At 37.9% G+C, this 16,880-nt stretch overlaps 1 protein-coding gene across 1 annotated transcript; it reads left to right on the forward strand.

Annotated features, from left to right (window-relative positions):
* Nucleotides 1-639: 639 nt before the first annotated feature.
* On the forward strand, nt 640-16,504 carry LOC107827966 (putative ubiquitin conjugation factor E4). The gene is made up of 16 exons (XM_016655199.2): nt 640-2,062; nt 4,567-4,771; nt 4,967-5,118; nt 5,206-5,506; nt 5,655-5,807; nt 6,115-6,318; nt 6,413-6,525; nt 12,007-12,121; nt 13,153-13,242; nt 13,352-13,555; nt 13,635-13,730; nt 13,875-13,997; nt 15,376-15,468; nt 15,578-15,742; nt 15,857-15,946; nt 16,027-16,504. Exons 1-16 carry the CDS (start codon nt 1,227-1,229, stop codon nt 16,204-16,206), a joined length of 3,120 nt encoding a protein of 1,039 aa, XP_016510685.2. The 5' UTR covers nt 640-1,226; the 3' UTR covers nt 16,207-16,504.
* The last annotated feature ends 376 nt before the right edge of the window (nt 16,505-16,880 follow it).

Raw genomic sequence — 16,880 nt, forward strand, 5'->3', positions numbered from 1 at the left:
TCCCCACGGTTTAAGCTTTTGGTTGATACCTTTACTGATTTTGTTATTTAACACAATATCACCAGCAAATAACATACACCATGTGATCTCATCTTGTATTGTGTTAGTTAGTTCATCCATAACTGGGGCAAATAAGTGAAGACACAATACCAATCCTCGGTATCGACACACTGTTATGGGAAATTCCATTCTATCTCCTACTACTATTTTTGTGCTAGTGACAACTCGTTCATACTTATTCTTTTTTTTGTATTTATATATTTAATATGATTTTTTTCTTCTCTATCACTATCAAGGACCTTTCGTTTTATTTTATCATATGTTTTCTCTAGGTCAATGAACATTAGATCTTTGTTTCTTCATATATAGCTTACTAATTTTTGTCCTAAAAGTGCCACACGATTTTTTTTAACGCGCCACTTGCCTTATATTATATATGATTCTCTATCTAAACTATTTATCTTATTCATTTTCTTAGTCAATCTATTTATGAAATTAATTATTCCTCCAAACATAATAGTATACTCAGAAAACAATATCAAAAAGCTTATTTAGGCTGGATTATGGTTTTGCAAAGTTTTGATTAGTCAACCTCGACTCAAATCATATTATAAAAGTAGGCTAGACTCAATACAACTCGCCTCGATTCAATTCGAGGTCAAGATCCCACCCGTGTAACAACCTCTACAAATAAGTCTACATATGTCAACTACTCCCCTAATCAAAATAATGTAGAAAATCAACTCAATACATTGGATTTTTTTAACTTATGACTAACAATTTAGATTTCATTAAACTATCTCCTACTAGGTTTGTGGTAAGACCAACCCCCACAGTGTCTTCTAGTTCAACTTCAAACCAACACTCCCAATTCAAGTTAGCATTGGAACAGAAAACGACAGCGTATAAGGATACCTTGTAGACTCGAAAACCACGTCTTATATCTCCCAAAGTCCTCGGTTTCATGAGTATTCTTCATCTATCCAGATTCCACAATCCTCCTTTCAATGTTTTCTCCAATTTTATCTACGTATTTAAATAACCCTTATGCATATGTTAATTTACAAATTTTCACATAGCAAGTAGTTATATCACATGCCTACAGTTTGTAAATCCAGCTGCTCTTGTCTCAATCTCTAGCTTCTCCCAAATCATCAATTTTCACACCCATAAATAGTTCAAAACTATCAATTTTGTTCGAATTCTTGTTATTTATTGTTGAAATCATGGCGACTACTAAACCACAGAGAACGCCGGCGGAGATCGAGGACATAATACTTCGGAAAATCCTCCTCGTAACCCTAGTTGATTCAATGGAAAACGATACACGTGTCGTGTATTTAGAGATGACGGCGGCGGAGATTTTAAGCGAGGGAAAAGAATTAAGGTTATCTAGGGATTTAATGGAGCGGGTTTTAATCGATCGACTTTCAGGTAATTTTGTATCGGCTGAACCCCCTTTCCAGTATTTAATCAACTGTTTCCGTAGGGCCCACGAAGAGGGCAAGAAAATTGCATCGATGAAGGATAAAAACGTCAGGTCTGAGATGGAATTAGTGGTTAAACAAGTTAAGAAGCTTGCGGTTTCTTATTGTAGGATACATTTAGGGAATCCTGATATGTTTCCTAATTGGGATACAGCGAAATTGAGTGTTTCTCCTTTGCTTCCTTTGGTGTTTTCAGAGGTTTCAAGCTCTGTGGATGCGTTTGGTGGGGGTGGGGGTAGTGGGGGAATGACATGTCCACCTGGGTTTTTGGATGAGTTGTTTAAAGAAGGGGATTTTGATAGTATGGACCCAATTTTAAAGCAGTTGTATGAGGATTTAAGAGGGACTGTGTTAAAGGTTTCAGCTTTGGGTAATTTTCAGCAGCCACTTAGGGCTTTATTGTACTTGGTTAAGTATCCGGTGGGCGCAAAGTCATTGGTGAATCATCCTTGGTGGATTCCTAAGAGTGTGTATTTGAATGGAAGGGTTATTGAGATGACAAGTATTTTGGGTCCTTTCTTTCATGTCAGTGCTTTGCCTGATAATACAATCTTTAAGAGTCAGCCGGATGTTGGGTGAGTAAAATTGTCTTTTGTCTCTTTTAATTGTATCCTGAATAAGTGTTTTTCCTGACTTTATACACTGATGAAAAATTATATGGCATTATAATATGGATTGAAAATAACAGATGCTGCAGCCTTTCGTACTCGTTCAATCCCTGTTATCATGCTTGTTTCTGCAAGAAGGGTGTAGGCTAACGTGTGAAAAAGAAAGTCTTTTTGATAATGTCAAAGTATTATTGATTGATAAGATCACTAAAGAGTGTTGCATAAGTTTACAAGTTGTGTAGGAGACTAAGGCCTCATTTGTTTGCACTTGTCTGAATCTTAATCATTTAGATCTCAGACATTAAGTGCGTTTGTTTTTAAAGTCTGAATCTTAATTATTCAGATCTTAATTATTAAGTGTGTTTGTTTTTTTTACTTCACAATCACTTAATGGGTCTGAATAGGTATGTATGATTAAGATCTATAACAGAGACTTAATTTCATTAAGATGCTATCATATTCATTATTAACTGTCGTCACCACCTACCATTATCAACTACCGCCATGCCACCACCATCACCATACTCAACCACCACCATCTCTACCACCATCATGCCACCATCATCCTCAATCATAGCCGCCACCATTATCGACCATCACCACCCACTATCCTCACTACTCTGACCACCATCATTTTCACCTACAATCAACACTCATCCACCTCAACTACCACAACTGATCAACCCATCACCATCAACAACCACAGGCGGCACTGCCCATCATTATAACCTATCACCACCCACCCACCACCTTCCTTAGTCACACTGCTACCACTACCCGCTATTATTAACTATCACCACCCACCACCACCATCCTCAATCATAATCGCTACCACTACCAATCACTACTAGCTACTAGCATGAACCACCATCATCAACCAAAACTACCACCAACTACCGCTTCTAGTCGGCATTCACCCGTTAGCCATCACCACCAACAACTATCATATTTTAAAAAACTATATATTTTATTGATAGAATGTTACATTAGTTAGTATTTCATTAGAATTTTATGTTTATTAATTTTCAAATAAAGATAAATTTTATACATACAGATGTTAAAAATCAAACAGTCTTAATTATTTAGTATTCAGATCTTAATACATATCTTAATATATTCAGATGTGTATTCAGATTCAGATGTCTTAATCTTAATACAGTTCTTGATATTCAGATGTGTATTTAGATTCAGACGTCTTAATCTTAAAACAAACAAATGAGGCCTAAGACTTCATTTGTTTTTATTAAGATTTAAGATTAAGACGTCTGAATCTGAATACACATCTGGATATTAATGTGTATTAAGATTAAAACATCTGAATTTGAATACATATATGAATATTAAGATGTTGTATTAAGATCTGAATACTGAATAATTAAGATTGTTTGTTTTCTCTACATCTGAATGTGTAGATGTGATCTTTGTTTAAGAATTAATAAGTATAAAGTCAAATCAAATAATACTAATTAATTTAAAACTAATAATTTTTTTTTAAAATTTACATGGTGGTTGGTGGTAATAATGGCTAATAGTAGTGCTTGTGGGTGCCGACTAGGTAGTAATTGGTGGTGGTGGTATTGGTTGATAATGGTAATTATGTGTGGTGGATGACAATAATAGTTAACTGTGGTGTTTGATAGCGGTGATGAGTGATATATAGTGGTGGTTAATAGCGGTGATTGGTGATTGTTGTGATAATGTTGGTTGTTGGTTATGGTTGTAAATGATGGCTAATGGTAGTGACAGTTGACATTCATGCTTGGCAACGGTGGTGGTGTGGCTGAGGATGGTGGTAATAGGTGGTGGGTAGTGGGTGGTTGTAGTCTATTATAGCAGGGGACATCGATAGCAGTGGCGATGGTGATTAGTGGTAAAAGTGTAGGAGTAATAATGAAATATTATTTTTACAAAAATTCTTGAATTTATAACATCTTAATGATATTAAGACTCTGCTATAGATATTAATCATTAATATCTATTCAAACGATCAGACCCATTAAGTGGTTGTAAAATTGAAAAAACAAACAATCTTAACTTGTTAAGATCTGAATGATTAAGAATCGGATCAAAAAAAACAAACGCACTTAATGACGGATATCTGAATGATTAAGATTCAGACCTCTATTAAGTGCAAACAAAAAAGGCCTAAGCTCTCTAACAGGAAAAAGCAAGTTGTTACTGTTAAAGTTCATTATCTGAAGTTCAAAGAGCTAGGAAGAAGCATTTCTCTAGCTTCTTATATTGAAAAGGTTGATTCTTTTGACACCGTCAAGCTAGTATATGATTATGTTTGTTATCGGTGACTTAGCCTATGCATATCTGTCATTCTCTAACTGAAAAGTTAGGATGGGTTGCTATTTAGTGTTCTAGGTGAACAAAGATAGTTCCTTTTGCATTGACATATTCTCTGTTGAAGACCTTTATTTATCTCCAAAGGACTGATAGATTGTTTTACTTGTGTTGGCCACCAGCCAGCAGTGTTTCTCGGAATCGGCAACGCGGCGTCCTGCTGATCTCCTGTCTTCTTTCACAACAATCAAAACTGTTATGAATAACTTGTATGATGGCTTGGGAGAAGTCCTTATGTCTCTTCTGAAAAATACAGCCATTCGTGAAAATGTCCTTGAATATCTCGCAGCAGTTATAAACAAAAATTCTTCAAGGGCTCATTTACAGGTAAGCTTTCAGTCCAGATCACACTATAGAGCACTAAAATGTGAACAGACCCGTAAAGTATGCATCTGTTGGCTCTGTGGTGGATACTTTATTTGTACTTATACCTTTTTCCTCTGCTTTGTGCGGATTGTAGATTTGTTTTTTGGGTTCTGTGTTTTTCTACTCTGCCCTCACTCCAAAATTTTATGCTTGCAGGTTGATGCATTATCTTGTGCTAGTTCAGGCATGTTTGTAAATCTCAGTGCTGTTATGCTTCGGCTCTGTGAACCTTTCTTAGACGCCAATTTAACGAAAAGGGACAAGATTGATCCCCAATATGTGTTTTCTAGCACCCGTCTGGAACTGAGGTGAAATTTTCTTCTTTCCCATGTTCCCCCCTTTTCATCTGCATGTATGTTTGTTCCTTTAACATTGCCTATGATCATCCATATCAGGGGGTTGACTGCTCTGCATGCATCATCAGAAGAAGTTTCTGAATGGATAAATCAAAATAATCCAGAGAATGATGTCTCTAAAGAAGGCAGTGATGGAGAAAATCGGCTGTTGGTATCTCAGGAAGCTACAAGCTCCGGGAATGATTCTGGTGGACCTTCGATTCTCCACAATAGCAGGCCAATATCAAGTAGTAGTGAAAAAGCCAAATACCCCTTCATATGTGAATGCTTCTTCATGACTGCAAGGGTGCTCAACCTGGGTCTCCTAAAAGCATTTTCAGATTTTAAGCATCTTGTTCAGGTGAGGAATTAGGACTTGAGGAAAGGAAATACCAAATTATACTTGGTGAAAGAAGGATGTCTTGAACCATATGTAACAGTGGATGAAAGGTTAATGTGGTATATTCATGGTGTTTGTACTAATCTAATTATTTAATTATCATCTTTAGGACATTTCAAGATCTGAAGATCATTTGTCTACTATGAAGACCATGCTAGAACAAGCACCCTCACCACAGTTGCAGCAGGAAATATCTCGCTTGGAGAAAGAACTTGAGCTGTATTCACAGGAGAAATTGTGCTATGAAGCCCAAATACTGAGGGTATATAAACTTCTCCTTTTGTAATACTAGAAGGATTGTGCAATCTTGAGAATCTGAAGGGATTCTCTCTATTTTATTAGATTATACTTGATTACATTGCTGCTTTCAAGCAAAGCAGCTCCTTATTTTGGTGTTAACTCTTTGTTTCTGTCCTACTTTTTCTTTGCATACATGCTTTTTTTTTTTTTGAGTAAAATAAAAAATGTGCAATCAACATATCCTAGGTAGGAATAGGTGCAAGTTATATCTCTGCATTTCCCTATTTATATTACTTGTATACGGAGTTAAAAGATTGCCTTGTTTTCAGGATGGAGGGCTTCTCCAGCGTGCATTATCCTTCTACAGGTTGATGGTCATTTGGCTGGTCGGCCTTGTTGGTGGTTTTAAGATGCCTTTACCTTCCCCTTGCCCTATGGAGTTTGCTTCTATGCCTGAGCACTTTGTGGAAGATGCCATGGAGCTGCTAATTTTTGCTTCTCGAATTCCTAGAGCTTTGGATGGTGTCTTACTGGTAGGTTTAGTCATGTCTTTTTATGTCAATTCGTATTCTTGTTCTTCATTTGTTCTTTTGTGATATGTAATTCTGTTCTTGCCTTACTTAACAGGACGACTTCATGAATTTCATTATCATGTTCATGGCAAGTCCAGAATATATCAGAAACCCTTATCTTAGAGCAAAGATGGTTGAAGTCCTAAATTGTTGGATGCCCCGTAGAAGGTGATTCAATTATATTCAGTTGTGATATTGCTTTCATTATTTTTGTTAGAGATAGTTATGTAATTCTCCCACATTGGAATAGGAGTAGTATCCCCTTTGTATAGAGTAGCTATAAATAGCACCTCTTGTATTGCATCACACACAATATATATCAATATATATCATATTTTCTCCCGTGCCTTCTCACATGGTATCAGAGCTATCGTGAGAGATTTATCGCTGTGCATAAATTCCAGCGATTCCGGGAAGTAAAATCAATCACCGGAACCTTTTTTTCCAGCGACTTTCAAAGTTGTTTTGCGTCTGTTTTGTCTCGGTCAGTGTTGTGCACAAAATCCAACACTACCACAAGAGTAGTCACTGTCCGGCGACCAAATCCCAGTGAAAATCTCCGGCGGTACTGTAACTGTCCAAAGAAAATTTTCCGGCAAAGTTCCAACGTTGCGTGGGCCACCTTCCGGCCATTTTTTGGCGACGACTCTTCAGGACAGATTGTTTCCCTTGCAATTCCGAGCCTACCCATCCAGGTTACACCAAATTCCGACCACTTTTTTATTTTTTCGGCGTGAATAGTGATTTCAAAAAAGTGGACTTCCGGCCACTTTTTGAAAAGTTCCTTCAGAACAGTTGGGTCTTCTGGTAATTCCGATCCTTCCTACCCCTACTGTTTTTATTTCATTCCGACCACTTTGAATATTTTCCGGCTGCAACAGTAACTTTCCAACTGCTACAGTAGTTTCCTATTTTGGTTCAGTGTTCCTTACTCTATTTTCAGTGGATTACAGTTGATTACTTCTCTTATTTGGTAATAATTTACAAGATGTCTTTGGGAATTTATGTTTTTGGGTCTAAAAGCATGAGTTCTGGAAACTCTAATGTTATGATTACCTCGGAACCTTTAATGGGAGGTTCAAACTACTTAGCTTGAGCTTCATCTGTCGAGTTGTGGTGTAAATGTCAAGGTGTGCAACATCATCTGATTAAACAGTCTAGCGAAGGAGATGAAAAGACGATAGCGCTTTGGGCAAAAATTGATGCTCAATTATGTAGCATCTTGTGGCGTTTTATTGATTCTAAGTTGATGCCTTTGTTTCGGCCATTCCAGACATGTTATTTGGTTTGGGCAAAGGCTCGTACGTTATACACTAATGATATATCTCGTTTCTATGATGTGATATCACGGATGACAAACTTAAAGAAGCAAGAATTAGATATGTCTACTTACTTGGGTCAGGTACAGGCAATCATGGAGGAATTTGAGACATTGATGCCAGTTTCTGCTAGTGTGTCAAAACAACAAGAGTAGCGACAGAAAATGTTTCTAGTTCTTACACTCGCTGGACTTCCTCATGATCTTGATTCAGTACGAGACCAGATTTTGGCGAGTCCGACTGTCCCTACAGTTGAATTATTCTCTCGATTACTTCGCTTTGCTGCAGCACCAAGTCACCCAGTGATTTCATCATAGATACTTGATTCCTCTGTTCTTGCATCCCAGACAGTGGATGTTCGGGCATCTCAAGCTATGGAGAATAGACGAGGAGGCGGTCCTTTTTGGGAGATCTAGACCCAAGTGTTCTTATTGTCACAAACTTGGACACACTCGCGAAATGTGTTATTCCTTAAATGGTTTTCCACCCAAAACTGCCTACGTTGCTCAGAGCGAGACTACAGGTAACCAGGGCTTTTCTGTATCTAAAGAAGAATATAATGAGCTCCTTCAGTATCGAGCAAGTAAGCAAACATCTCCACAAGTAGCCTTAGTTGCCCAGACTGATATTCCTATTGCTGGTAATTCTTTTGCTTGTGTTTCCCAGTCTAGTACTCTTGGACCATGGGTCATGGACTCAGGCGCTTCTGATCATATCTCTGGTAATAAATCACTTTTGTCGAATATTGTATATTCACAGTCTCTTCCTACTGTTACTTTAGCCAATGGATGTCAAACTAAGGCACAAGGAGTTGGACAAGCCAACCCATTGTCTTCTATCACCCTAGATTCCGTTCTTTATGTTCCTGGTTGTCCTTTTAGTCTTGCATCTGTTAGTCGTTTGACTCGTGCCCTCAATTGTGGTATATATTTTATTGATGATTCTTTTATTATGCAGGACCGCAGTACGGGACGGACAATTGGTACAGGTCGTGAATCAGAAGGTCTTTACTACCTTAACTCGCTCAGTCCTTCCACAACATGTCTAGTTACAGATCCTCCAGATCTAATCCACAGACGTTTAGGACATCCGAGTTTATCCAAACTTCAAAAGATGGTGCCTAGTTTATCCAGTTTGTCTAGATTAGATTGTGAGTCGTGTCAGCTTGGGAAACATACCCGAGCTTCCTTTACGTGTAGTGTTGAGAGTCATGCAGAGTCTGTTTTCTCCTTGGTTCATTCTGATATATGGGGTCCTAGTAGAGTCAGTTCAATCTTGGGATTTCGTTATTTTGTTAGCTTTATTGATGATTACTCAAGTGGGTTTTCTTAATGAAAGATCGTTCTGAGTTATTCTCTATATTCCAGAGTTTTTGTGCTGAAATCAAAAACCAATTTGGTGTCTCTATCGGCATTTTTCGCAGTGATAATGCCTTAGAATATGTATCTTCTCAGTTTCAGCAGTTTATGTCTTCTCATGGAATTATTCATCAGACATCTTGTCCTTATACCCCTCAGCAAAATGGGGTTGCAGAAAGAAAGAATAGGCACCTTATTGAAACTGCTCACACACTTCTAATTGAGTCCCGTGTTCCGCTGCGTTTTTGGGGTGATGCAGTTCTCACAGCTTGTTATTTGATTAATAGGATGCCTTCATCTCCCATCAAGGGTCAGATTCCACATTCAATATTGTTTCCCCAGTTAGCCTTATACCCTCTTCCACCTCGGGTTTTTGGGAGCACATGTTTTGTTCATAACTTAGCCCCGGGGAAAGATAAGTTAGCTCCTCGTGCTCTCAAGTGTGTCTTCCTTGGTTATTCTCGTGTTCAGAAGGGATATCGTTGTTATTCACCTAATCTTCATAGGTACCTTATGTCAGCTGACGTCACATTTTTCGAGTCTAAACCTTTCTTCACAACTGATGTCACTTCTGCTGACCACCATGACATATCTGAGGTCTTACCTATACCGACTTTTGAGGAGTTTAGTAATCCTCCTCCACCTTCAACCACAGAGGTTTCACCCATACCAACTTTTGAGGAGTCCAGTGTTATCCCTCCTAGTTCCCCAGCCACAGGAACACCACTCTTGACTTATCATCGTCATTCGCGCCCTACATCAGGCCCATCTGGTTCTCGTCCTGCACCTGACACGGCTCCTACTACGGATCCTGCTCCTAGTACACCGATTGCACTTCGAAAAGGTATACGGACCACATTAAACCCTAATCCTCATTATGTTGGTTTGAGTTATCATCGTCTGTCATCTCCCCATTATGCTTTTATATCTTCATTGTCCTCGATTTCCATCCCTAAGTCTACAGGTGAAGAATTGTCTCATCCAGGATGGCGATAGGCTATGAGTGACGAGATGTCTGCTTTACATACAAGTGGTACATGGGAGCTTGTTCCTCTTCCTTCAGGTAAATCTACCGTTGGTTGTCGTTGGGTTTATGCAGTCAAAGTTGGTCCCGATGGCCAGATTGATCGACTTAAGGCACGTCTTGTTGTCAAAGGATACACTCAAATATTTGGGCTAGATTACAGTGATACCTTCTCTCCAGTGGCTAAAGTGGCATCAGTTCGCCTTTTTCTATCCATGGCTGCAGTTCGTCATTGGCCCCTCTATCAGTTGGACATTAAGAATGCCTTTCTTCATGGTGATCTTGAGGATGAGGTTTATATGGAGCAACCACCTGGTTTTATTGCTCAGGGGGAGTCTCGTGGCCTTGTATGTCGCTTGCGTCGGTCACTTTATGGTCTAAAGCAGTCTCCTCGAGCCTGGTTTGGTAAGTTCAGCACGGTTATCCAGGAGTTTGGCATGACTCGTAGTGAAGCTGATCACTCTGTGTTTTATTGCCACTCTGCTTCAAGTCTATGTATTTATCTGGTAGTCTATGTTGATGATATTGTTATTACGGGTATCAGGATGATATTACTAATCTTAAGCAGCATCTCTTCCAGCACTTTCAAACTAAGGATCTAGGCAGATTGAAGTACTTTCTAGGTATTGAGGTTGCTCAATCTAGCTCAGGTATTGTTATTTCTCAAAGGAAATATGTGTTAGACATTCTTGAGGAAACAGGGATGACAGGTTGCAGACCTGTTGACACGCCGATGGATCTGAATTCTAAACTTCCCCCTGGACAGGGGGAGCCGCTTAGCGATCCTGCAAGCTATAGGCGGCTGGTTGGTAAATTAAATTATCTCACAGTGACTAGGCCCGACATTTCTTATCCTGTGAGTGTTGTAAGTCAGTTTATGAATTCTCCCTGTGATAGTCATTGGGATGCAGTTGTCCGCATTATCCGGTATATAAAATCGGCTCCAGGTAAAGGATTATTGTTTGAGGATCGAGGTCATGAGCAGATCGTTGGGTACTCGGATGCTGATTGGGTAGGATCACCTTCTGATAGACGTTCTATGTCTGGATATTGTGTTTTAGTAGGAGGAAATTTGGTGTCCTGGAAAAGTAAGAAACAGAATGTAGTTGCTCGGTCTAGTGCAAAAGCAGAATACCGAGCAATGACTATGGCAAAATGTGAACTAGTCTGGACCAAACAATTGCTCAAGGAGTTGAAATTTGGTGAAATCAGTCGGATGGAACTTGTGTGCGATAATCAAGCTGCACTTCATATTGCATCAAATCCGGTGTTTCATGAGAGAACTAAACACATTGAGATTGATTGTCACTTCGTCAAAGAAAAGATACTCTCAGGAGATATTACTACGAAGTTTGTGAGATTGAATGATCAACTTGCAGATATTTTCACCAAGTCCCTCACTAGTCCTCGCATTGATTATATATGTAACAAGCTCGGTACATATGATTTATATGCTCCGGCTTGAGGGGGAGTGTTAGAGATAGTTATGTAATTGTCCCACATTGAAATAGGAGTAGTATCCCCTTTGTATAGAGTAGCTATAAATAGCACCTCTTGTATTGCATCACACACAATATATATCAATATATATCATATTTTCTCCCGTGCCTTCTCACAATTTTTACTATTACTCCTCTGTTCCACTTTGTTTGGCACTATTTACTTATTAGTCGGTTGCAAAAAAGAGAGGCACATTCCTATCCTTAATGAAGTTTTTTATAGCCACACAAAAACTATGGCATGTTGAAGGCCACAAGTTTCAAAAGTTTTATAGTCACACAAGTGTTATGCCATATTTAAGAGCACAAGTTTCAAAAGTCTTCCTTTCCTTATTAAAATTTGTGCCAAGTCAAACTATGGCAAACAACGGGGAAGGGAGGGAGAATTTGTTTCTATGCATGCTAGGAATATTTTTCCTGTCGCCTATCTAAGTGATTTTTTTATGCAGCGGCTCGACTGCAACGTCTACTTTGTTTGAGGGGCATCAACTCTCTCTGGAGTATCTTGTGAGGAATCTTTTGAAGGTTTATGTCGACATTGAATTTACAGGATCCCACACTCAGGTAATGCTTTGGTGCTTTATTAATTAATATGTGCTTTGACAAGTGAAACCTTTTCTGCAACAAAAAACAACATCAACTATGCCTCAGTCCCAAACAAGTTGTGCTCACATTATACAAGTGAAAAAAGTTGTTTGCATCCCTAAAAATTCCTCCTACTAAGGAAAAAGCAATATGTGATGCTAGTTCTTTCTTTTCTCATAATTTTATAAATTACTTTTATAGTCTCATAAGGATCTTGAAATGTGAGCTTACTCCTTCGTCCTGCTTGTGTCATTCATTTTCAAAACTTCAGGTCATTGACCTTTCACTTCTCCCTTACCTTCTCAAAGTGGAGATTCTTCAGATCTGGCTGGACATAAAAATATACAGATATTTGCTTGTTCTTGAGGGTTGTCAGTAATCTTTCGGGGCGTTAAAAGAATTAATCTTTTTCCGTCATAAAAGAGGTTTCTCGAAGAAAAATTAGTGCGAGTGTTAGCTATATGGAAGAGTCTATTGAAAAGTAGACATATTCCAAGAACTTTATTTGTAGGTATGGTTCTCCATGAGTGTTGAAATATCTTTAAAGTATGGCTATTTGGAAAACAGAACTATTTTTACCCAGGTTCTCAAAGTCTGTTTTCTTCGTTCTTTGGTGATATTATCGTTTCAGCATAGAGAGGTTTGAATGCTGGCTTAAGTCATCAAATTTTTCTTTTTCTATAAACCCACAGGTTTTGGATAGTGTTTTCTTGGTTCTCGGGTGATACTTGTTTCAGGATAAAGACGTTGAATGCTTTGGTAATATGTCTTCAATTTTTTCTTAAAAAGTGGAGTGGCCAGGGATAAAGCAGTAAAAAGTTGCTGTCTCACAAAAGAAAATATGGTTGATGAATAAACAGTCGGCTCTCTGATTCAGCCTTATTGCCAGAAACAAAAGTTGCTAATTTAGTCAATGCCATTCCATATTGTTCTGTTAGTTGCAGTTTAGTTCATTTGATGGTAGAGACTTCCGCTGTGTGCTCTTTAATGGAATATCTTCTTTGCTGCAGTTCTATGATAAATTTAATATCCGCCACAACATTGCTGAACTACTTGAATATCTTTGGCAAGTTCCAAGTCACAGGAATGCATGGAGACAGGTTGGGAGTTTTTTTCTCTCTTTTCGGTATATTTTGCGTTCAATGTTTTATAACACAACTCTTGAACTACTCTTCAATAACGCTCCATCTGTAACCTCAATATTTACAGATTGCCAAGGAGGAGGAGAAGGGTGTTTATTTGAATTTCTTAAACTTCTTGATTAATGATAGCATCTATCTTCTCGATGAAAGTCTTAATAAAATTCTTGAACTAAAAGAGCTGGAAGCTGAAATGTCTAACACAGCGGAATGGGAACGAAGACCAGCTCAAGAAAGGCAGGAGAGAACTCGCCTGTTCCATTCACAAGAGAATGTCAGTTTTAAATCTTTAAATATTTTTATTTGCTAAAGCTATATTCATAATTTAAGTGAAAGATGCTGGTTGATTTTAGATAATTCGAATTGATATGAAGTTGGCAAATGAAGATGTGAGCCTGCTAGCATTTACTTCAGAGCAAATTACCGCCCCGTTTCTTCTTCCTGAGATGGTATGTTCACCATTCTATATCATTTCTCGTGGTATCGTGTTCTAATCGATGAAGCTGTTTTTTTCTTTCTTTTCAAATTGGTTATTGTTTTATAATTGGTGAAGCTGTTTTTCCCCCTTAATTTTTCTCGAAATGGTTTCCTAGGTGGAGAGAGTTGCTAGCATGTTGAATTACTTTTTACTACAGCTGGTGGGTCCACAAAGAAAATCTCTCAGCTTGAAAGACCCTGAAAAGTATGAGTTTCGTCCGAAAGAGTTGTTGAAACAGGTGAATGAAGTTCTTTGCATATCTTGATATTACTTGCTATAACTAACAAAGATCAGCTGGCATTAAGTGTCCCTCAAATTGGAAAACTTCTAATCTTTTACCTTTTGACTGAAGTCTTTGCCTTTATACACTTAAAAAGTAGCAAAGTGCAACTATGCTTTTCTTATGATTGAAATTGGAAATTAACACGGCAAAAAGATAAGGTAAAGAAAATATGAAATATGACTGAGCCGCGTGATCAAATGCCAGAGGCACACACATCACTATATTTATATCTGCCAATTCTCCTTCTCTGACCTTCACGTCTAGTTCCTCTTTTTCCATTTGCTTGCTCTGTACCTACATTGGCACCTTTGCCTCATCTCTAACTGGACTTGTTTCTAATATCCCCACGTCTCAATAGGCAAAACCTACTTCTACTTGCACAGTTACTAATAGCACAAAGTGTGAATAGATTATCATATCAAGTTTGGTAGAAAAATGTTTAATTAATGATTTGGAATATATGTCTCTGAAAAACAACAGTGTGGGTTGTGAAAAGTGGAATGCTTGGTGTCTGAGATGTCATACCGAGTTTGAGATTATAGAATAATTATTTTTTTCCAATTTATATCAGATATTTCCTTTTGGTTCTTCCCAAAGTATTCTAATATTGAAATAGCTGTTTTGGGATTGACTGCTTTGCTGGAAGGATTATGCTCCATAGTGGCAAAAATTAGTTTTTAATCACTCATTTGTGAAGGAAAAATGATCATTTCTCTTAATGAACTTGTATGTTGGGAAATGACCTTAACAGATGTATATTTATTTCTCTATGTGGATGATGACTTGGTGTAGAAGTTTAGTTTGCTATAGCCATGATAATATTGGTAGTGTTATCTGTAAAAGAATCTAAAGCAAGTAATTTGTTGCATATTAGCAGCAAATATCATCTGAATACAGGTGTGTCTTGAGCTCTTTTTTTTCTTTGGATCAAGCAAACGAATTTTCAGTAAATTTTGGACCAAACCCCCGTATACAAGAAGTATATACCAAAAAGTAGAAAGCCTACAAAATGTCTTGAGCATTTTATTTGCCAAGACTATTATTGTTTTAGCAATATCTAATATGATGTTGATGGGGTCTATGTTCTGAATTTATTAGAAGCGCCGTCTGGTTATTCTTTTGACAAAAACCAAGTGTATTTCTGTATTACTTAGCCTTTTTTTCCTCTATTCATCACAGTGTCTGGGTATCTCCTGTTTCATGAAGAGGGCCAGAAAAATTTCTTTTTCTCCTTATTGTTTAGTGTATCCTGTAGTCTCCATAGTATTGTTACTAGAATCAGGAGAAGATACGTGTGTAGAAGTTTTACAATTTCTTTTGGTCGTATGTGAAGATTGTGAAAATATATGTGCATTTGGCGAGAGGGGATAAGGAGAATATCTTTCCAGCTGCAATTACAAGAGATGGTCGATCGTACAGTGATCAGGTTTTTACTCTATGTTGCTAATTGTTTTCTTTTCCTTTAAAAAAAAAATTGCTTTCTTCAAATTCATTCTTTGTTTGGACTTCGGCGTGACAAATTGGATTTGCTTCAGATATTTAGTGCTGCAGCTGATGTCCTTAGAAGAATTGGTGAAGATATGAGGATCATTCAAGAGTTCATTGACCTTGGCGCAAAAGCCAAGGTTGCAGCGTCAGAAGCAATGGACGCTGAGGCTGCGCTTGGAGACATTCCTGATGAATTCCTTGATCCTATCCAAGTACGTACCTTCTTCTTCTCGAAATCAAATCAAGTATCTTACAATTCTTGCTATATAGATAGCTTCCGTAGTCATATTTTTGATTTGGACGAATGGTCTTTATTCGATTTGCAGTATACTTTGATGAAGGATCCTGTCATTCTTCCCTCTTCGAGAATAACAGTGGACCGACCTGTTATTCAGAGGCACCTTCTTAGTGATAGTGTAAGCCACTATATCTATGTTTCTAAGTCTTTTATTCCACTAGGAATTATTGTTTTTCACTTGTTTCTACTGGTTTACAGTCAGACCCGTTTAACCGGTCTCATCTAACTGCGGACATGCTGATTCCCGACACCGAGTTGAAGGCGAAAATTGAAGAGTTCATTCGGTCCCATGAATTGCAGAAGCATGGGGAAGATTTGAACTTGCAAAACACAAAAACAACAATACAAACAACTGATACTTCAAATTTAATTGAGTAGGGATTTATCTTTTCTTCTTTTACCTGATCATGTGTATATTGGGTTCAAGTGATCAATGGTAGACCTTGTTGGCAAAAACTAGAAAATCTTTTGCTTTTCTTTCTGTATGCGATAGTTCTTCTTTTACCTCAGGGTCCAATAACTATAGGGAGTTATGAGAATTGATGTTATTAGTTAATCAATGTCTCTTGCGGGCCTGGTGACAACTTTTGGCATGATCAGCTGCCTTTATGTATGTGACCACCACAATGTACACAAGGGAATTTGCTGAAATGGTATATTAATGTTTTCGTGATTACATTTTTGGTCCGTTTGTTAGTGAATGTAGTGCACTAAGCATTCTATCTCCTGATAAAATGATTTGTTTATTCTATACTCTGTCAATATCAAGTTGTACCTTTGCCAAGTCCTACCTATAAGGGTAATACCTTTGTTAATTTGGGTACTCGATTTATTTATCTTTCCGTTTTTCTTTTAGCATCAGTAATTTTAGGCATTACTGGTGTGTAAAAAATAAAGCGAGAAGATTAAAAAAGACGAAGAAAGTATTCAGATGGTTGTAAGGCAAACAAATTTCCGCAGCTCCCCGTTTATTAGATTGCATTAAACCACTTCTTTTTCGGCTACACTTTCGGTAGAAGGTGGCTTGGTGGGAGGGCTTCATTGATTAAACC

This window comes from Nicotiana tabacum, chromosome 3 (genome assembly GCF_000715075.1).
Source record: "Nicotiana tabacum cultivar K326 chromosome 3, ASM71507v2, whole genome shotgun sequence".
In the NCBI taxonomy this organism is placed as follows: Eukaryota; Viridiplantae; Streptophyta; class Magnoliopsida; order Solanales; family Solanaceae; genus Nicotiana; species Nicotiana tabacum.

Coding starts and splice junctions, on each gene's coding strand:
- LOC107827966 (XM_016655199.2), top strand. CDS start 1,227: ATGGCGACTACTAAACCACAGAGAACGCCGGCGGAGATCGAGGACATA. Junction 5,507..5,654: donor ATTTTAAGCATCTTGTTCAG/GTGAGGAATTAG, acceptor TATCATCTTTAG/GACATTTCAAGATCTGAAGA. Junction 13,556..13,634: donor TGTTCCATTCACAAGAGAAT/GTCAGTTTTAAA, acceptor GGTTGATTTTAG/ATAATTCGAATTGATATGAA.